Consider the following 22,810-nt stretch of genomic DNA (forward strand, 5'->3'; position numbering starts at 1 on the left):
TTTAAGGCAATTTTTTGGTAAAACCAGAAGCTCTTTGTTGAATTTAAGACTAAATAAATTAAGTCTCAAGAGAATCTAAATTTCACATACCTCTTAAATCCAAATTCACAAACATCTTATTTTACACAAAATTTAGTTTAATTTAAAATTATCTTAATTTTCAAGATTTATTTTATTTAAAACTAATTTAAATATAAGATTATGTGTAAATTTAATAATTTTTACTACTTATAAAAAAAACAAAAAATTAATTAAAATCGTAATTACAAAAGAGTTTTATAAAAAAAAAAATAATTTTTTATCCGTCAGTGAAAAATTAATCATAATTCAACTAATAACATGGAGAAGTGAATATTAAACGAGGAAGACGAGGAAATAAAAATTAATTGATAAATTTGGAGACAAATGGGCCGTATATTGGTAAATTAAGAGAAAACAACTTGGCAACGGTGTATAAGAATCATTGGTCTCCCTTCCTCACAGGTAACTTAGTCTGTCTTTTGTACGTCTCTCTGTCTCTCTCTTTCTTTCATTCTTTCTCTTTTACTCACTCCTGATCAGGTAAAGTAAACGTAAACCTGGCTACGGCTACTCCGCTACTTTATGCTAACTTCTTGAATCAGTCGAGTCAGTACCTTCGCCTTCACAAGACCGTTGTTCTGTTTTTAAAATCGTGCTCTCTACTTTTTCATTATTATTATTATTATTATTAATGTTTTTTCTTTTTCTCGTTTCGCATTTATTCCACAATCTATAACACACCTTCACCTTTTCCTGACACCTTCCCTCAACTTTGACCCTAATTTCGATTTCTACTTCGACCTCGATTTTCATTCGCGACTTTTATCCGGCACACGCAACATCCTTGTTGGAAATCCCAAGAGGTGCCAGGAAGTGCAACAACGTCAATCACATAAGTAAGTTGCAGCGCAATAGATTTTTCTATAACTATTTGTTGTTGGTGTGTGCAAAGAAAAAGAGAGAGTTTCTAAGAATTTTATTAGTCGTTTTCAATTTATATTTATTATCATGATATCTAAATAATTTAATACTAAAATTCTAAATCACACGTTTTTCTACTTTGGAATGATATAAAATTTTTATTTCTTTAAATAAATTTATGAAAAGGAGACGATGAAAATTTCCCCAACATTTATTATGCAGTGCGATTACATTTATTTAGCTACTCCGTTATTTCTTCTTACGTTCATTCATTGATTCTGTACTCATCCTTCATTCATAAAGTTCATTTTCTCAAAAAAAACAAAGTTAATTATTATTTTATGAATTTTCGATTTATGATCGTTTTATCTTGCAAATTTAATTTTACCTAATTTTTTTTTTTTAATTTAAACTTCATAATTTTTTTTTTATTATAATTAAAAAATTACTTAATTTTAAGTATATATGATTAATTATAATTTTATCAAATCAATTTTGAAATAATTATCATTACATTTTGACATTAAAAACAATTTTTAATTTGCAAAAGTATATTTAAAATTTTAAGTATTTTTAATTTATATATATTTCACATATATTAATTATTCGAATTATTTTTTTACACGGAGAAAAATGGAAAAACGAATAAAATAACGTTTTACTACTTTAAAAATAAAACCGGAACTGTCTGTAGTTTCTGCGCATTTTTGGCAATTTTTACTCCACAAAATAGTGAAATTTATTACTGAAATAGTAAAAATTATTTCGGAAATAGTAAATTTTAGTATTTCTAGAGTAAAAATTTGTCAGAAATACGCAGAAACTCAGGAAAATTCCGGTTTTAGTTTTAAAGTAGTAAAAGTTACTTTATTCGTTTTTCCATTTTCCCCCGTGTACTAATTATTTATAATTAATATTACATAGTCAAATTTGAAAAAATTAAATATTATCAATATTTCTGAATCGAACAAAATTTCAATTAGGGTCAGTCGAGGTAAATCCGAACGGAGGGTAAATCCGAACGCTAATTATTTCAGCTTAATTAAAATTTTTAAAAATAAGTTCGATATGAGAATTTTTACCTCAGATCCTCTTGAAGAGATTCTAAGTATTATCCCATTTTTTGTTTGTTAATTAGCAACAGCATAAACAAAGATAACAAGTATTGCAAAAAAGATTGAAAATCAAAGATGACACTCTTTCAGTATTTTGTCTCGTATTTGAAGAAAAAGAAGCTAAAAATTCATTTTATTATTTATAATTGTTTGTTATGAATACTAGAACAGAAACTATATTTGATTTTTGCCTTCTGTAAAATTTTATTAATAATATCAGACCGTTCGTATTTACCCAAGAAAATTGGAAAACTGGGGTAAATCCGAACGGTATTTTTAATAATTTTTTTTTACATCAAAGCCACACAAAATTGTTTTTATTTGATTACACTATTATTTTAACATTATAAAAGTACATAGAAAAAAGTTTTTCTTTCTATACGTATCCTCGTTAGTAATTAATAAGCAGAAACTTAATCTCTGTTCTCTCGAAGGAGTGCTTCAATTTTTTTTGCCAAATGGTTTGTTGAAAAAAGTTTTTCAGGATCTTAATAAAATTTGGTATTCTACGGTTTTTGGGGTCGCTAATTACCAATTTGAAGTCAGTTTTTCAAAATTCAAAATGGCGGACGAGAATTAAAAAATTCATTGGATTCGCTCGAAAATTGTTACTCGGGGGGTTTCAGGGTTAGCAAATTTGATCATTTTTAAAAATAAGTTTTAGGAAAGTACGCCATTTTGAATTTAAAAAATTTGACTTTTATTTTTGTATTTACATTCAATCACTCCAAAATACTTTGTGTAGCAAGTTTTGCAAAAATCCGTTATGATTTGATAAAGTTATTGAAGGTTTTAATTGTGTAATGCATTTTAATTTTTAACCTGTTTGATTTTTGTATTTATATATGATGCATTATTACATAATAGGTTTATTATCGTATTTTTTTTGAGTTTTTATATAAGTTTAACAATTGCAATACTTTAAATTTATTTTCCCTAAGATTTTTCTAAAATACAGTGGCGTTCGTATTTACCTCCATATTTTAGGAAAGTTGCAAAGTATCGAGGTAAATACGAACGCTAAGTTTCCTGCGATTGTAATTTATCAAAAATTTTTGCTACCCCATAAAATTGTTCTATGGAAGTAAAGTAACAACTTCATGCACCGGAATACCGGAAGTATTTTTTTTTTAAAGAAAAAACTTATGTTATTGTTGAAACTTACTAAAAGCGTTCGGATTTACCCCGGTTGACCCTATAATTCTTTGTGAAAGTATAAAATTTTTTTTTTATTAACCCTAGACAGTATAACATAGTTGGCTCATAGGTAGAAGTATAACCACCCAAAAATTGTTTTGTTGCTAGAATTTTTATATTTAACGCAAAATAACTTAAATATATGTCATTTTTTTCCCTTTTTTATAAGGAAAATGGTAGAGTTTTTTGTTTTTTGATAAAATCAAAAATATGGTCAAAAAATTACAAAAAAACACTAAATCTGCACAAAAAAAATGCCAAAGCTTGGATTTTTTCTGGGGTAGTTTTCTACCACACTTGTACTGACTTGGATTAAGATATATTTTTAAAATAGATACCAATAACTATTTATAACACAGAAAATTAAAAGGCATTAAAATAAGCTGCAACGCTTCTTATTTTAATCTAATTTTGCTTATTTTAATCCATTTTGGTATTAAAATAAGCAAAATTGGATTAAAATAAGAAGCGTTGCAGCTTATTTTAATGCCTTTTAATTTTCTGTGAACCAAATTACAAAAAATTTGTAAATTTGTACAAATTATTATAAAATATTATTATTATTATTATTATTATACATTTATAAGCATTTTTAATATGTAACATTCGTTATCTAATATACTTAGGTAATCTATAATATTAAGGTAACAAATATATTTTCAAGTAAAATATTAAAGTTGAAAAATACTTTGTTAATGAATAAGCGCACCAAATGTCAAAGACCGTTGTGTAATAAACAAGTTCAATTTGTGTTGCAAAAGTGCATTTTAAATTTAAATAAAATTTTGTCGGTTCATTTAAATTGTTCTTAATAAAAAAAGAAAAAAAGAAAAATTCTCTTTCATGCATATGTAATTAATATTTCATATGGAATTTCAAATAATACATTCATCAACTTGCGAGACTTGATTAAAGTAACAGATGTCACAGTCTCATGCTACTCTTATGTATATGTATATGAGAAAGACAGCCAGCATCGGCGAAGCGTGAACTTTAATTAATGATTATGAGAGACTCGTCCTGCTGGATAAACTGTCAGGAGGTATTTACGGAAGAGTTTACAGAACTCGACAAATGACTGTCTCAATGCAAATCAATTAGTTCCATTAAAAAGGAAAATTTTCAGGAAACACACTCACTTTCACGCGAACTCATTTACTTTTTCTGTTTTCATGACGATGATTGCCCTCAATTTATTTCATAATTAAAATATTCATTTACGAGCAGTGAATACTCGGAATATTTGAAAAGTTTGAAAATTTTAACTAATGTTATATTCGAATCAGTATAAGTGACCTATTTTTTTCTAAAAAAAAAAAAAACAACTTTTAAGTTTAATAATTTTTGGCAGTAACTATTTTCATTTAATAACAATTGAAATTAAGATTATTTTAAGCCCAAAACTTAAATTGAGACTATTTAATTTTAAGTCTAAAATTGGGTTACATATAAAATTATTCTTTAAATGTGAATAATGACTTAATGAAGTTAAATTTAATTGACAGTATTTTTAATATAGAAATAATAATTTAATTTGAAATTAATTACAATACAATAAATTTTTATATTTTAATGATTAAAAATTCCTGTTATTGTGATAATTTATAATTGTAACAGTTATAATAGTCTGATTATAATAATGATAGTAGTAGTTGGTCTAATTTTTAGAATGGTTTTAATAGTTTTAAATTAGTTTAAAAAAAAATTAATATCAACAGAGATAACAGTATTAATATGATAGTATTAATAAAAATAAAATAGAAACTAAATATTCTAAATATAAAGAAACGGTAAATAAATTGGTGGTTTAGTTCAATTGAGAATAACTTTTAATGAGGTTATCAAATAATAGATTCAATAATATTGTTATTATTATTGGCTTTTCAAAGAAATTATTCACCTTCTTAAAATAAAATTTTTTTTAAAATTTTAATAACACAAGAATTTGGGATATGTAAAACATTCTTAAATGTAATTTATACCCTAATATTTACAGTATTATAAGGACCTACAGTGCTACCAATATAAGAATTTTACTATTTAGAACATAACCTATAACTTGACAGTTCTCTACACAATTTTGAAATTAATATTTTGAACAATGTGAAGTTTTTTACATTAACTCTCTAATTCTGAATTACTTAAAAATAATTAATTGTTAGTAAAATTTTTGCTGACTTTTTACATCACCAGTTAGTCAAAAATAACTAATTATTAGTACACGGAGAAAAAAGATTTCTTTTATAAAGTAACTTTTACTACTTTCAGAGTAAAACTGGACCAACTCGAAGTTTCTGCGCATCTCTGGCAATTTTTACTCCAAAAATAGTAAAATTTACTCTAGAAATAGTAAAACTTACTACGAAAACAGTAAAATTTACTACAGAAATAATAAATTTTACTATTTTTGGAGTAAAAATTGCCAGAGATGCGCAGAAACTTCGAGTTGGTCCAGTTTTACTCTGAAAGTAGTAAAAATTACTTTTTCTTTTTCTCCGTGTATAGAAATTAATTTTCAGTGCAAAAATAATCAAATTTGTCTAATTGAATTAGTTACCAGAAATTTTATTTATTTTAACCCTTTAAAATCTGCTAGGTGTTGAAAAATTACTCATTAGTGCTTTTCCCGGTCTCTCAGACCGATATTTCTTTATTATGTTTTTCTATACTGATTATAACATAACCTAATAATAGTGAATTTAAAACTATTAATCACTTGGTTTTTAATTAAAAGATTAGTAGAAATATTACTAAACTATTTGGGTCAGTAACTAACGTTTTGTTATCAAATTACACTGTAAAAAGAAAGTCTTATATTTTAAGGCCGAAAAGAGGTCTTATTTTAAGAGGCAACATTTTTATGGCAGCTTTGCTGAATTTACTTTTTACTGTGTAGGGTAAATGTCCCAATTACTGTGATGTACTCTCTAAATCTGAATCAGTAGAAATTTTACTAATTCAATCAATACTTTTCATTTTAACTGAAGTTTCAGTTATTCTTTGAAATTTACTAATATAATATAATTATATAATAAATAATTTGATAATAGTCGAAATATGCATCATTAGTGGATATAATATCAAATATCATTTGGAATAAGTTTTAAAGTTATTTTGAAACAGTTTTATGTTCTCAATTACTAAGTTTTACTAATTTTATAAAAATCGCAGTAATTGGCGCATCAGCAGTAATTCATACACTTATCCTAGTTATTTTTACACTGAGAAAAATATGCTATTGAATCAATATCATTTCTACCAAAGGTATAAAAATTATAAATTCTAAAGCATATATACTATAAAATTTGTAAAATATTTTATAGATTCTATATAACATATGCTTTTGAATTAATAATTTTTATATCTTTGTCAGAAATTCTGTTGATTTAATAGCATATTTTTCTCAGTGTAACTAATTCAAATTTGGAGAACAAAAATAAACGTAGATTTTTTTTTTTTATACGAGGAAGTAAAAGGACATAAAAATTTCACTTCACTTTTGTTTCTGAAATTTCTAATTTTTGCATAATTTTTTGAAAAAGATTTATATTCGATAATATGATTAGTATATTTAAATGTCAAGTTTCTAATTTTCCACAAGAGGAAATGATTGTTATTCCTTAAAAAAAAAAAAAAAAGGAAAAAATATTGACTATCTTAACAACTCTATTCACGGTTAACTGTAAATCTTAATTCTTTTCACAAATATTTCTACATTAACGTGTTTGGATGAGGAAGAGAAAGAGAAAGAGCGTAAAGGAGCCGGGTTTCTCGATGGTCAACTGCGGTGACGTAGAATTGCATAACGTAAAACGAGCTTTGTGTGAGTATTTATATATATATATATAAATATATAAACTTTGCGTGGATACATACAGTTGTGGCTATCATGGAATAAAATAAAGTAACAATCGCCTAGGAAAAGGAAACCCGCAAGTATATACATATATATATAAAGTTAGGCCGCGAGTTGTGATAGAAATGGGATATCCCACCATAGTAAATCGGCTTTTACTTTATGGAAAAAGTTTACAGATTTATCTAATTCTCACTCTGTTTGTTGCGCGTTTCTCTCTATAAAAATTATCCTCCCCTGGCAGTGGATGAGGCCAGACAAGAGGGAAGAAGAGGAGGGGGGAGGGTGATAGGAGAAATTATTCCCGGCAGCGAATACATCCTTGTGAAATTTATGAGCGATTATAAACCGCTAAGAATAATGTGCAACTTGTAAATATATATATATATGTATATATCTAAAGGTATATACATCAGCACGTGTAGGTACAACATACAGAATGTAACAACCCACAGAATCTAAATGATCGTTAAATATAGTAAACAGCCGAGGTGACTTTTAACAGACCATTCGCGATTTCATAATCAGAGCGACACGGCTATTTAGATTTTTTTTTTCTTTCCTTGTGTTGGCGATAAAAAAAAAATGCAAAAGATAAAGACCTGCTATTTTCACCGTTGACAAATAAGTACACTGAGAGGAAAAGATTAGTTACGAGTTAATAATTATATCATGACTATTTTTAGTTAGTATAATATCCTGCTGCTAATTTAATAGTTAGGGTTACCAATTTTATTTTTTTACAGTTTATTTAACTATTTAGTTTGTTGGTATAATCTCTAAATTTGAATTATAGTGAGAATTCGTTCACTAATTAAAAAAAAAACATTCGCAAGTGTTTCAATACTATTTTTTTTTTTTTTGGTATATTATAGGTTATTTTGTATTATATTGATCAATGTATGTGAGAGACATTACGTTAAAAAACATTTAGGTTATGTTTAGTAATAGTTTTACCCACAAAGTCCTACGATATGATTACATTCGAAAAATTTTGATAACGATTTTTCTTTTCTGTTCGAATAATTCTTAGTTAGTGATACTAGCGCTCTTGCGGAAAAACTGTTACAACTCAGGTGACCATGAAATGGCGGACATGTGAATTTAATAAATTCCATGAAGTAGTATAAGGAGACCCCACTGCTATATTAAGGCCAGGTCCAAGTCGAGTCAGCTGTTCCTTTGAAGTTTCAATGGAACAGCTGACACGACTTGGACCTGGCCTTAAGCCCACGAAAAGTTGAAGCTGATTTTCCCGTTTCTCTTACAATTAACGGAGGTGTCGAACCTATCGGAAAATTTGGGAACTAGTTACCCACACTGACACAAAATGTCTACATACAGTTACTAACACATAGAACTTTCGCAAAATGGCTGTCGTGACATAACCTGCATAAACTGATTATTTTTATATCGCTTTGTTTTTTTCTAGTTTTTGTAAATAATTTAAAGAAAAGTAACAAAAAATCATTATTTTCCACGGCAAGTGGGAGCTCCTTAATGAAGCTTCTATAATAAGTACAAGAGTAAGTCCAAGTTCAAGTGCAAATCTTTTTTTTTAAATTGGATCACTTCAGAAATTTTGTCTCATAAATATTTTTATATTAAAAGTTGATTCTCTGCGAGTATTTTCACTTCAAAAATCACAAACATAACCTAAAATTTTTTTTTGACGTAAGGTCCCTTATGTCGTGGTGCGTCAAATATTATATAACTTTCATTAAAAGAAAAAATTTAATTTGAAATTCATTTTCTCGATTGGGAAAGTTTATATTGTACGGAAATTGAAACATTAAACTAAATTATTGTAGCGAATATAAATTTTTATAATGAGATGATAAAGTTCTTAATGTATAAAAAATTAAAAAATTCCATTACAGTTTAAAACATATTTATAAAAAAATTATAATATTATTTTTACAAGTTTTTTCTTTTATATAATTAGAGTTATATAACCCAATTTAAAGGTAGGTGCTTCTAATTTATGTAAAACCCATTAAAATTCATATGAAAATGAATAATAGTAATTAAAATTAATAATGATTATTATTATTATAAATAAATTAATAACAAATAATTAAAAAGAATAAATCGAGGAATAAATAAATAAAAGAATCAAAATAAAAATTTAAAAAAATAACAATCGATTTTGAATTTGTAATAATTATAAAAATTGTCACCATTTAGTGAAAACACTGATATATTAATTCAAAAATATATTATATAATATTTCGTCAAAAACTATAATATATGAGTGAGTTTAAAAATGTAATTCGTATAGCGAAATTTCAGTATTAAAATTGAAAAACTAAAAAAATAATTTGCAATAGAAATTTACGATCAATCAATATCTGATTACTGATTGCAATGTAGGTTCTTGAAATGGTTCAGTTGATCATTAATTATTCCCGATTAAATCCCGGCAACCAGATTTCACTTTGTAACAGTTGTTTCGTAATTAATGCGATATACGAATATATATTAAATTGACAAATAAAGTGATAGTAGAAAAGAAGCAAACATATTTAATTAATCCAATTTAATAGAAACCATTTTATATTATTACTTATTCAAGTTTATAGTAATTAATATTAGTAATTCAAAAAAAAAAAAAAATAATAACATTATACACGGAGAGAAATAGATGGTACGGCGTACTATCTAGATAGTACCAGGTACCATATTTGATCTTACATATACGGACAGCTATCTAAATGAGGCGCATAATTTTTCCCAAAAATTAAAAAGTTCAAAATTTTAATTGATCGAATTACTTTAAGTCGATATTTTATTTGGTCGAAATTCTAAAAGAACGACAGTTATGAAAGTCGTCATTTTATTCAGTCGATATTTTATTTAATCGAAATTCTAAATGATCGATATTTAAAGTGGTCGACATTTTATTTGGTCGATATTTTGTTTATTTGAAATTCTAAATGATCAATATATAAAGTGGTCAACAATTTATTTAGTCGATATTTTATTTGGTCGATATTTAAAATGGTCGACATTTTATTTGGTCAAAATTCTAAATGATCGACATTTAAAGTGGTCGAAATTTTATAAGTTAGATATTTCGTTTGGTAAATATTCTAAATGAACGACATTTAAAGTGGTCGATATTTTATTTGTTCGATATTCTAAATGATAGAAATTTAGAAGCATCGAATTTTATATCCATCGAAATTTAATTTGGTCGATATTTAATTTTTAAATATCGTCTAAATAAAATGCCGACCACTTTAAATATCGAGCATTTAGATTTTCAAACAAATAAATAATCGACTAAATAAAAAGTCGACCTTCATAAATGTCGGTTATTTAGAATTTCGACCGAATAAAAAATCGACTGAATAAAATGTCGATCTTCATAAATGTCTATCATTTAGAATTTCGATAAAATAAAATATTGACTAAATAAAATATCGTCCACTTTAAATATCGATCATTTAGAATTTCGAATAAATAAAATATGGACCAAATAAGATGTTGACAATTTTAAATATCGATCATTTAGAATTTCGTTCAAATAAAATATCGACTTAATGTAATTCGATCAATTCAATTTTCGACCTTTTTAATTTTTGGGAAAAATCATGTGCCTCATCTATATTCTATCTGTAACTATCTAGATTATAGTGGGTAACATAACCATACTTTTTGTAACATCTTTGATAGTACCGAGTAGCATAACGATAGTACCGGATAACATTTACTTTTTACCATCTTAATATCATAAGTTCTTACCATCTATTTCTCTCTGTGTAATAAAGAATATCTAAAATAATAAATTAACGGCATAAGCAATATATAATATATTAATAAAACAATATATTATATTGTTTCCAATAAATTATATAATATTTTTCGTATTACTAAAACCGATTTTATTAACCCATAAAACGAAATGTTCCCTTTTAAGTAACAAAAAAATTGAATAAAAAATCTTTTACATTATTTGTTGATTTTCCCAATATAGAAGCAAATTGTATTGATTTGACGTGAAAAGAAGCGGGAACAAATATAATAATATAGGAAAAAAGACAATGTATCAAAGTGTCACCGAATTTACCAATTCATTTAATTAAATAATTATATTAAGTTTTTTTTAATACTATTTTAGAATTTTTTTAATTAATTATAAACATTTAAAAGCTCGCATTAAATTTCGTAAAAGTTTTCGTATTTAGAATTTCTTCCATTTACTTTAAAATAAATATTTAAAAAAAAATTTATATTTACATAAATTTATTGAAAAATTAAAAACAAAAATTTTCTTCAAAAATTAAATGTTAAACTCCTGAGATAAAAAAACACGGAAATAAATAAAAAAAAAAAATCTATAGTAAAACCAATAATTCTTCTACTATTGAGGAAGTACAAAAATTAAAATATTGATACTTTGTCAATATAAAAAAAAATATATATGATGTTAATTAAACAAATATTTAGTAACTGTTTACGAAACTTTAGACATATATATATAACTTTCGACAAGTGTAATATATATAGTTCTCTCTCGTTTTTCCACTAATTTTATAAAAATAAAAAATGAACACCTGAACAAAGTTTACAGTAGAAAAATAAGGAACTCACAATCGGAAACGGTAAATATACTCTCCATCGAAATAAGTAAACGTCAGAAATAGTATTTCAAGAAAAAAAACTTATCGATTTTGAAACTCTTTTTTCCTTTTATTATTATCTTTCTTATTCGCAGAAGAATTATCAGATTATCGCAATATTGCACAAAAAAAAAATTAATAATAATGATTAGTGTGTTTACTTTATTGAAATTATATCTAATATCAGGTGTATATTTTACAACATGATTGTAAATTCTTGAAATACACAAATAAATGAATATCATAATACATAATTATATTTGTATGTACGCACTAATTAATTAACTGTATTAATTTTCATTTAATTAAATCTGAGATTATTATAACTATATACATATAATCCGGTTATATGATTATCATATACAGATTTTTTTTGTCAGATAATATTTTTTTTTTTTGCCAAATGAATATGTATTTATAATATATATACGTGTTTGAGAAGATGATTTTTAGATTCGCAAAAGCAAAGGCATAGAAACAAAACATATAAAGATAAAAGCTGATAAGAAAGTAGAATGTCATGATTAAAGGCCTAAAGAAGGTCAGGGTAACAAACTAGAGAACAAAAGAGTGTTTAGAGATATAACCTGACAAATGAATATACAGCTTTTGGAAACTAACAAATTGTAAAAGACTTTATACATTCATAAGAGTATAGCAAAAATAGAATTTTACATTTAATTTATTTATATCTCCTTAAATTTGCATTAGTAAAGATTTTAATTAATTGAATGAGTGGCTAATTTTTTTGCTACGAATTAGTAAGGTATATAAGTTTTACTAAATCATTATAGTAAAAGTTAAATTTTATATAGTAAAATAAATTCTATAACAAAAACAAGCCAAAATGTATATTTTCGTATTTTTCATTGAATTTACTGTGTTCAATTTTATGTTAAATAATAATTTGAACCATTAAAAATTGCATTTTAAATAAAGATTAAAAATTTCTAACAAGAAATTTAAAAAAAAAAACAAATTAACAAGATAATTAACATTTTAAAATATATTATATCTAAATCGTTTCTTCTTGTCTTTTTTATTCAAATGCAATTTTTTTTTCTTTCGTTTGTTTGATTCATCATAAATTCCAGAGAACTTTTGTGATTGAAAATCCTATTACATAATTTACCTAAGGAAAAATGGATAAAGGATTGTTAAATCTAATAACCGAATTGTTAATTCTTTATCTCCGTCTGGAATAAAAGAAATTAAAATAAAGAAGGAGCGCATGATTATGTTCTAAAAATCATTAGTTAGAATTTTCATTTTATGGAATTTCATTTGTCATAATTATTTTTGAGCCGAATTTTTATTTGCTCGAATTCTTATTTAACATAATAGGCATTTTAAAGAATTTTTATTGGGTAGAATTTCATTGCATAGAATTTTCTTTCAGATGAATTTTCATTTGTTCAAATTATTATTTGATATAATTTCCATATAAACGGCCATTTTAAATTTCGGACAAATGAAAATTCTATCAATTAGAAATTCTGTTAGATGATTTTTCGGTTAAATAAAAATTCTGTACTATGAAAAATCGTTTATATGGAAATATAATATATATGGATAATATATATGGAAAAATTCGGCTCAAAAATAATTATGATAAATGAAATTCCATAAAATGAAAATTCTATCAAATGATTTTTAAAACATAATCCTGCATGCCATAAAGAAATGCATTGAATAAAAATGCAATGATATGGAAGAAATATAAAAAGAAAATTATACGTAAAAAAAATATTATGTATAACATTCCATGATTTCAAAAAAAAAAAAAAAAAAAAAATTGATTGTTTCGGTTCTATGCAAAACTTTATTATCACGTGTCAGAAAGCTGTCAAAATACGTGGGGTATATATTCAATTCATCATCGGGGTTGAAAAAGTAGGTCAGAGACCAGTGAACGTATAGTCGACAATGTCACTGGGACAGGGAACTGATGAATTCAGTCGGGTCAGAAGAAGGCAAGGTCTGCATCTTAAACAGAGTCATCCTTCCCAAGCTTGTCATCGTATTAATTTCTTTTGCATATATACAGACAAATTAAAATATTATACAATTTATATTACATCGTATTATTATTATTCAATAAAAAAAAAAATGGATTCTTAAAAAATTTTCATTCAATTTCAACATGAAGATAAAAAAAATATATATCTATGGAAAAATACTTTCTTTAATAATTCTTTTAATAACGAGAGATTAAACGGAAAATCACTATCAGTTCTTGAGAATATTTTTATAAAGACCTTTAAGTAAATGATACGCTTGGAATCAAAGAAAAATTTGCATGATATAAGAATTTCAAAGAATGCAAGTAGATTTTTTCTTTTTTTCGTGAAATAAGTTTACTGCGAGGACAAAAGAAAAATTTCACAAAACTGTTTATGCAAATAATTTACTCCCTTTTATACATATAAAGAAGTATAATGAAATTATGAATAACGAGGATACTCGTGATATATACACTTTGAAAAGAACTCTATTATAAAGAATCTCGTGAAACCTTATGAAAAATTCTATATTAATTAAAAACCTCTTAGCTTCAACTATTATATATGAAGGAAATGTACGCCTAAATTGAATGCCACGGATGAAAATATTAAGGTATTTTAAATGAAAATCAAGGATATTATACGCTATTTAAAAAAAAAATCTCTTTGAAAAAAAATTGTTTAAATCAAAAGATAGTTATATTAAATCATCTCAAGAGTAATTTTTAATATTTAAATTAATTAATTATTTAAAAAAAGGTTTTTCATTCGACTGAAAGAAAATTTATTTGATTCAAATAAATATTTATTTGATAATAATTCAAGATTATTTGAATTAAATAAAAAAATTTTTCAGTATAAAACACAATTTAATTTATTAAAAATATTCTAAATATAAAATGTACTCTCTAAATCTGAATTAGTAAAAATGTTTACTAATTTGAATTAGTGACTCACTTTTTGCTTCTGAATTAGTAAAATTTAACTAATTTAGAAGCAAAAAGTGAGTCACTAATTCAAATTAGTAAATATTTTCACTAATTCAGATTTAGAGAGTAATTAATACTTTTAAAAAATAATTTCTTGAGCTTTAAAATTGTACTAACATTTTTACATATAAAAAAAATTAGTGTAACATTTTTCAACTTTTTAGTAGAAAAACAATTGCATATAATTATTTTTTTAAAAAAATATCTCTGACCTTAGTCTCGAATCGATGTATCATATTACTTCAGACAATAAGATATTCCGAAAATACGTGTGATTTAAAAAAAAAAATTCAAACCCTCCCGAAAGCACATTTAAATTAAGAAACAAAATACTTTTTCTAAAGATCTAAGCGATCGCGATTTTAAGAAGTTCGAACACTTCTGAAACAAAAAATTGACTAAAGTAACAAAGAAATAAAAAGTTTAACACTGAAATTACAAAATTTCAAGCACTCTCGAAGCTAAATTTCTAAACAGGTCAATACACGAATTGCAACTGACTTTATTATATTTGGGATTTTATGACCTTTGGCTTACAATTATTGATACCCATTGTACTTTAATGTAAACATAATAAAGCTCGGGAGACAGAAAGTTAATAAAATTCCAAAATCGCTTCAATACATTCAAAATATTTCTAAATTATAATTTTTTAAAAATATTAAATAATTGACAATTTAAATTAGTTATATATATATATATATATATATATATATATCTCAAGGCCAAATATAATTTTATTTCATTGAATTAAATATTCATTAAATAAAATGATATAAATAAAGGTTTTATATTTTATTTCGCAATACCCAAAAATACACTCAGGATAGTGTTTTAAAATGTAAATTAATAAGGCTTAAAAATCCCCATTTGGTGCATATTTGTCAGAAAAATTTATGATCACTAAGGCAAGTTTTGTGTGAAAATGATACCGACCCGAAAATTCGAAGAAATAAAAATTCTGTCAAGTGAATTTTTAATTATATAAAAATTCTGTGAAGTGAATTTTTAATTATATAAAAATTCTGCAATATAGAAAATCGGTTTAATGAAAATTATGCAAAATTCTAACAAAAAATTTTTGAACTTACTTTGCGTCCAAAAATGAAACTTTTCTGAAATGATGTATTAGATACATATATACAAAACTTTCTCTCTATAAAGGAAGCAAAAAGGGATTATCTTAAGTAGGTACATTTCTTAAAGATGTTAAGCAACCTTGACGTCCGTTATCAAAGTTTCTCATCATCGCAGAACTCAAGAATATTCATGGCAAGAAGTGCTTGGCAACAAACCGAAAACCCTTTAAATCGAATATATAAATAACATTCCATTTGTCATATAAATTTATGAGATTTAAAATAAGATTTTCCAAAAACGCATGGATTCCAACAGCGACCCTGTTCTTTCTCTTTCGTCTATACCTCTATATACATATATCTAAAATCAGTAACAGCAACTCTAAATTGTTTCCTCTACTTTTTTTTTCACAAGAAGCTGATTTTACTCTTTGATTTGTGCCCCTCTCGTCAGTATTTCCCATCTCGGAAGAGATCAGCAACAGCAGGCATGCAACTCTAAGAGCTGTAATTCTACATCGGCTCGACTCTCTTGACTACAGGTACTAATTGGAATCCGCCTAGATTCTCGCGAAACGACCATTTTACTGCTGCGAGACTGGCTCTCGAACCTCCCCACTCAAAGAGGAACCACACGTAAACAAGACTGTAAAACAACACGACTTGGGTTTGAAATCAGTGAATGGAAGTTAAGCGACTGAGACGAGAAAAAAAAGGGGGGAAATTCTGTGTTGCTTATTTTACTTTATTTATTTTATTTTTTTTTCTTGTTTACGTATAAAAATTTTCTCAACGCTGCCTGAGTGAAATTGGTATCGTATCTGCGATTCGGTTTATCGACGGACACACCGCGCGCCATGTAGTACCGCCTCTAATTGGATTTGCTTGGATAGGATACCATCGAGATACGTCAGAGTTGTGTCTCCCTCGCCCTGGCCTACTCGTTTCCTGTCGCACGAGTGTCATGTGAAAGGCGTATTATATATATATAAACGACAAACAGAAAATTATTTTATCGCATTATATCCAAATAATTTTTTAATTCCAATTTAAAAAAAAAAAAAAAAAATTCGTAGTGAAATTGTTATTCCCTCATCTACAGATTTTACATAGAGAAAAGAGATGAGGAGCAAATAAAAGATTTCTCTGGGTGTATATTTGTTTCAATTTCATTGAATGTTCCATTGAAGTTACATTTAAATACCATTTTTTAAATACTTCAAATTTTGTAATTTTATTATAATTTGGTTTGTAAAAAACTTTATGTTTTACTTCGAGAATATCAAAAGTTATAAATTTGGTATATGTTTTAGATATATATGTTAAAAAAAAAATGATTTTCAGAAAATACAGTTACAAGTTGCTTTTAAAGTTCTAAGTAATTCATAAGCTTTAAGAACTTCCTTTAGAGAACCTCTTTTAAATTCCATTGAAAATTTTTTGCTATTTACTAATTCATCATCTGCCTTTCCTTTTGACACACATATATATACATATATTTTTTTCTCTTAGCCGGTTAATAAATAATTTAAGGTCCCTCACGTACCTGAATTTCTAAAGCAAAATATTTTTCATTATTCTTCACACGTTTTTTGTTAAAAATTCTTCAAGTTACATGTGATAACACACACAAATTTACATGTGATATAATATAATTCTTTTCATCATCTTTATATATAGACTACTTTCGGATTTTTTTTTTTTTGCAATTAGGGCTTTTTTTGGAAACAACGAAAAGAAAAAAACATTTAATAAAATATTTTATATTTATTCTATCTGAAATATTTCCTCCAATAAAAATATAATCCTCACAAATAATAAACTTATATATTCTTCATAAATTCTTATGATTTATTTATATATAAAAAAATATTCTTCTCATTTTAAATAATATATATTTTTACCTCAAGTGTAATTTTTTCAGTTGATTAATTTTCTACTTATTTAAAATTGTTTCTTTTAGAAAAAAAATCCCACGTTCAGAATCGAAATTTAAGAAGATTTTTTTATTCTTTCGGGATTTTTATACCCCTTAGTTATGAGTTTTATCATTCTTTTTTATGCATTTTATATCCAGTGAAACATGATTTATTGCTCTTAGCAGGAAAAATAGCTTGAGCATCATTTCAATTTACTTGATTATAAGGGTCTTTTTGATGGATCATAAAATTTCAAAATTCATCTTTTAATGTTTACATACATTAAAAAAAAATATATATATATATATATAATATATATTACATTATTTTAATATATATTATATACTGGATATAATTTCAATTTAAAAAAGATGAGAATAATTTCATACCGGCTTTTAATATAGTGTAAGATTATTTGCTTTTCAAACGTATAGAATCCAATTTCCGGGAGAAATTTGAGAGGAACGTAAATTGAATTTTTAATATGCATTTCTTTCGATGAATTCATTAACGTGAAAAATTTATTGCCATCTTTTACAAAAGATTGTAAATCAACTATCAATTAATTAAATACAAACAAAATATTTCTACTCGAAAACTTGAAAAAAAAAACAATTTTCTTGAAATTTTCAGAGTGTTCCCTATCATTAACTATAATAAAAATTTTAGAACCCCTTTGGCAATACTAAAAATTAAATTACTCGAGTTCAAATATCGATTTATGTTAAAAGCTCAAAAATTTCAACATAAATATCTTATTTTCTAGCTCTGTAAGAGATTTGCGAATTTTTTTTACCACATTTAAAATCTATGAAGCATGGAATATTTTCTCTATAAATTTGGAACGCATAAATATCTATAAAAATTTTGTACTAAAATTATTGTTTAACAAAATTTCTATTCAGCGATACTTATTATGATATGATAGAATCTTATTCTGTAGAATATTACTTTTGCAAAATATTACGTCATTAAGAGTGCTTAGCCCATTAACATAACCTCAAACTAAAAAGTTGTTTTTAACAACAAATAAAACTATATTTAATAAAATTAATTTTATAAAATTTTGAAAGATTCGAATGTATAAATTTCAAAATAAATTATTTTGCGCAAAAATTTGTCGTTAAATAGTAATTATTTCACATTTTATATTTTTTGTTTAAACTTGGTTAACAATTGTAATTTTTATTCAATTCTTACAAAAAAAAATTACTCATTTTTCTCTTTGAAAGATTTTCTACAATTCTGTTCGTTGAATTTTATTAACAATATTTTGTATAAAAATTAATAAACAAATACAATTTTTATTTTTATATATTTTTTAAATTTAAACAAACCATTATTTAACAAAAAAAACACAAAGACAGAATTGTAGGGAATTTTTAAAAGAGAAAAATGAGCTATTGTTTATAAAAATTGTATAAAAATTACAATTGTTCACTAACTTTAAAAAAAACACAATATGTTTATTAGTTATTATTTAACAACAAAATTTATCGTTTAAGTTAATTTAAGTTCGACTTGGCTCCACAGTTTTCCTAAAAGTATCAAACTGTGACCAAAAATTGCATCAAATCTTTGCAACGTTTTGATGCACATAAGTTATATCAAAAAGAGATCGTTTTGTGTATCATTTTTAGATATGATACACGAAACGGTCTCATTTTTTGATGCAAAAAATTTAATCAATTTATATCAATCATGGCCGAATTGAATCGACTCAAAATTAAACGAATTTTTTTCAGATATTTTGGTAATAGTACAATTGCGGAGACCATTTCACTATTTAATTTGAAAATGAAAATAACAGAAAATCAAAGACAATGTGCAATTCGATAATTAAAAAGTGACAGCTTATAAACATAACCTAAAATGCATGAGAAAAAATTTGTCGATAAAATCAATATAGCCGAGCTTTTTAGAAGGTAGATGGCAGCACTTATCTATTTTCTTTCTTTAAATTTTTTCTGAATCGTTTTTATAAAAAGCAAAACTGCCATCTACCTTCTAAAAAGCTCGGCTATATTGATTTTATCGACAAATTTTTTCTCATGCATTTTAGGTTATGTTTATAAGCTGTCACTTTTTAATTATCGAATTGCACATTGTCTTTGATTTTCTGTTATTTTCATTTTCAAATTAAATAGTGAAATGGTCTCCGCAATTGTACTATTACCAAAATATCTGAAAAAAATTCGTTTAATTTTGAGTCGATTCAATTCGGCCATGATTGATATAAATTGATTAAATTTTTTGCATCAAAAAATGAGACCGTTTCGTGTATCATATCTAAAAATGATACACAAAACGATCTCTTTTCATATAACTTATGTGCATCAAAACATTGCAATAGAAAAAGATACAACCAAGTTTACTGTGATTAATATTAATGTTCTAGAAAATGTTAATGTTTGAAAATCAATTTGACAGAAATATTTCGTTGTATAAGGTTTAAAATTGACCAATCACAATTTTGTTAATAATTTCTGATAGGTTAATTTTAAACATTGCGCAAAATTATTTCTATATCAAATATTAATTTGCGACTATTTGCATTTTTCAAGAAAAATTCGAACAAATGAATATTCTGCAAAAATTAAGATTCTACGAGACAATGTTTCGAACAAATTTAATTTCTGACATATTAATTTTCGTCTAAATAAAATTTTTGCAACATTGATAAACTATTTAATGGAAATTCCGCAAAAATATAATTTTCTACAGAATAAGATTCTATAAAATGATAATTCTAAAAAATTTATTTTCATTCTTAATAATGATTGTCTGATTTTTTTTTTTTTTTACAGGCAGACGGTAGAAATGGAGACCTGGTTGAGTGAAGTTCAACGAGTACGCATCCCGCGACCGAAATTCGGTAGCGGAAATTCCGTTAGACGATCTAATTCAACGGTGCAGCACATCAGGTCTGAGGTTCACGGAAGGCAAGTTCAAGACGTGACTAAAGCAACTGAGGAACTTCGCCAGGCCATTCAGGACAAGCTCTGATTCACGAGGAGTCGAGTTGGATTGTTCTTTATTTTACTCTGCGTACCTACGTCGCACGTCCTGACAAGCGAGGACACACGCCCCGTAGGTGTGTGACAAACTTGTCGGGACTTCCATTCAAAAGAGGCACTATATGGCATCGAGAAAACCTCGCCTGAATCCTTGATCGCAAATGGTCCATAAATCTTGCAAGTTGAGCACACACACATACAAACCAACATATATATATATGTATATTCATCAGGAAAACAAAAGGATATCATCATGGTAAAAAAAAAATCTGGTGCGGTGTCGTGATTGTGATCCATTAGTCCCACTCGCTTCAACCATGTACAACTTGTCTTTTTTCTTCATTCATTTCTCTCTCAATCTCTTTTCCTCTATTTTCCTTTATCAGACTACCAATTAATTCAGAGTGAATTCCGTCCTTTTGTCCCTCAATTTTTTTTTTTCCCATCGTGAGCAAAAATCAGTCTTTCAGAAAATTGGGTCAATTTTTGTATTTGAACAGATTTCATTATTAGGAATCGTATTTTTTTCTAAAAATTATTTTTTTAAATTAAATTTTTTTCGGACTACGTAAAAGTGTTATCAGGGATCCGACCATTGAATATTTTGTAAATAATCGTTATCATAGATTATAGTTTATTTAGGGATTTATTTATATATGTATCAGGAGAAGAAACAAGTTGAAATGTCTTTTTTTTTTTAATTTTCAATGTAAATTTTTTTACATTGTTGGTTTAAAAAAATGTTTGCTAATTTATAACAACAACAAAAAAATACATAATTTAAGGAAAGTTCTATGTTGCAATTATAAAGTACGTCATAAAGAAAGTTTATTTATCTAAATTTTTTAAAACAACTTTGTTAAAGCCAACTCAATTTCTTTTTTGAAATACACCATAAAATGTTATGAAACAAGTATTGGACTTGTGATTTTTTTTTCTTTTTTTAAATTAATATCACTTTCTCTCGACTATTCTGTTATTGTCAACTTATATTACAGGAAACATAATTTTGAAAGTTAAATTGAAATTTTTATTATTTTTTTTCTCGACATCTCTTTTTACTTTTACTAAACGAATACTGATTAATTAAATTACTATATTTTTAAAAATGTCCAATCTTTTTATATCAAGAAAAATTTCCATTTAAACAATTTCTTATATAAATCATTTTATTTGACAATTAAGAACAAAAATTTATAAGAAAATAATAAAAATAAAAAATTTTTTATAAAATAATATAATAAAAAATAGCCAAAAAAAAGTTGTTTCTTAAAATAAAGATATCATTGAAAAAGATTTAATCATAAACAAACCTTTTAATGGAAAATAAACTGTTTAAAGAAGAATAAACATTTTAAAGAATAAAAAAAAGAAAAAAAAACGAATGTCAATAAAATTTTACTCGTTAAAGTTCAAACGAATATTTTCAACTTGTTTTTTTTTCATGTAATTATTAAAAGAACGCTGACATTAATTCAATAATCGAAAAGCAAATGTTAAATTTCACATATTTGTCTTCAGCTTTCATAAATCCGACTGATTTGCAATTTTTTTTTTTTTTTTTTTACATACATCCATTCATCTTTTTCTTTTATGTATAAAAAGCGTAAAAGTTCAAATGCGTGTATCACGCGAATTATGTGATAATGGAAATCTGCGTTTATAGCGATACCGAAATTATTAGTTTTTTATTGATTAGATTAATTTTGATAATAATTTGTGTACAAATTTCGTACGCGACCTTATATAACTAATGTATATTTTAAGTATACGTCAAAATTCACAATCATATAAATAATTATTTATATTATTTACAAAAAAAAAAAAAAAATGTTTTTTAATTCTTTTTATGATTTGTAATAATTTGCATTTTATCTGTTATTTAAAATATATAAAATAGAACAAAGACAATTTTTTTATTAACCTTCTTTTTTTTAATCATGAAGTATTAAAAGAGGATTTTTTTTTTCCACCCGAGAAGGAAAATCGAAAGGAAGTGCAGACTTATTTCACATCTTGGAGGGTCTCTTATAATATTTCTTTTGCTCTTTGATACGATTCCTCTCGA

General features: G+C 25.4%; 2 protein-coding genes across 11 annotated transcripts in view; one reads left to right on the top strand and one right to left on the bottom strand.

Moving 5' to 3' along the window:
* The window catches only part of LOC127291506 (whirlin), a 189,293-nt gene that overhangs the window by 43,072 nt on the left and 123,411 nt on the right, over positions 1 to 22,810 (bottom strand). The window lies entirely within an intron of this gene.
* Positions 593 to 22,309, top strand: LOC127291508 (uncharacterized). Of its 2 annotated transcripts, none has more exons than XM_051320697.1 (2): positions 593 to 917; positions 20,533 to 22,309. In XM_051320697.1, exon 2 carries the CDS (start codon positions 20,546 to 20,548, stop codon positions 20,729 to 20,731), a length of 186 nt encoding a protein of 61 aa, XP_051176654.1. In that variant the 5' UTR covers positions 593 to 917; positions 20,533 to 20,545; the 3' UTR covers positions 20,732 to 22,309. The 2 variants fall into 2 exon arrangements, with proteins under 2 accessions (XP_051176654.1, XP_051176655.1); XM_051320698.1 differs by lacking the exon at positions 593 to 917 and adding an exon at positions 8,570 to 8,636.

Source organism: Leptopilina boulardi, unplaced genomic scaffold (assembly GCF_019393585.1).
Source record: "Leptopilina boulardi isolate dan_hultmark-lab unplaced genomic scaffold, ZJU_Lbou_2.1 LbouV2_137, whole genome shotgun sequence".
NCBI classification, from domain to species: domain Eukaryota; kingdom Metazoa; phylum Arthropoda; class Insecta; order Hymenoptera; family Figitidae; genus Leptopilina; species Leptopilina boulardi.

Excerpts from the sequence above, each read along its gene's own strand:
- LOC127291508 (XM_051320697.1), top strand. The coding sequence starts at position 20,546 with ATGGAGACCTGGTTGAGTGAAGTTCAACGAGTACGCATCCCGCGACCG.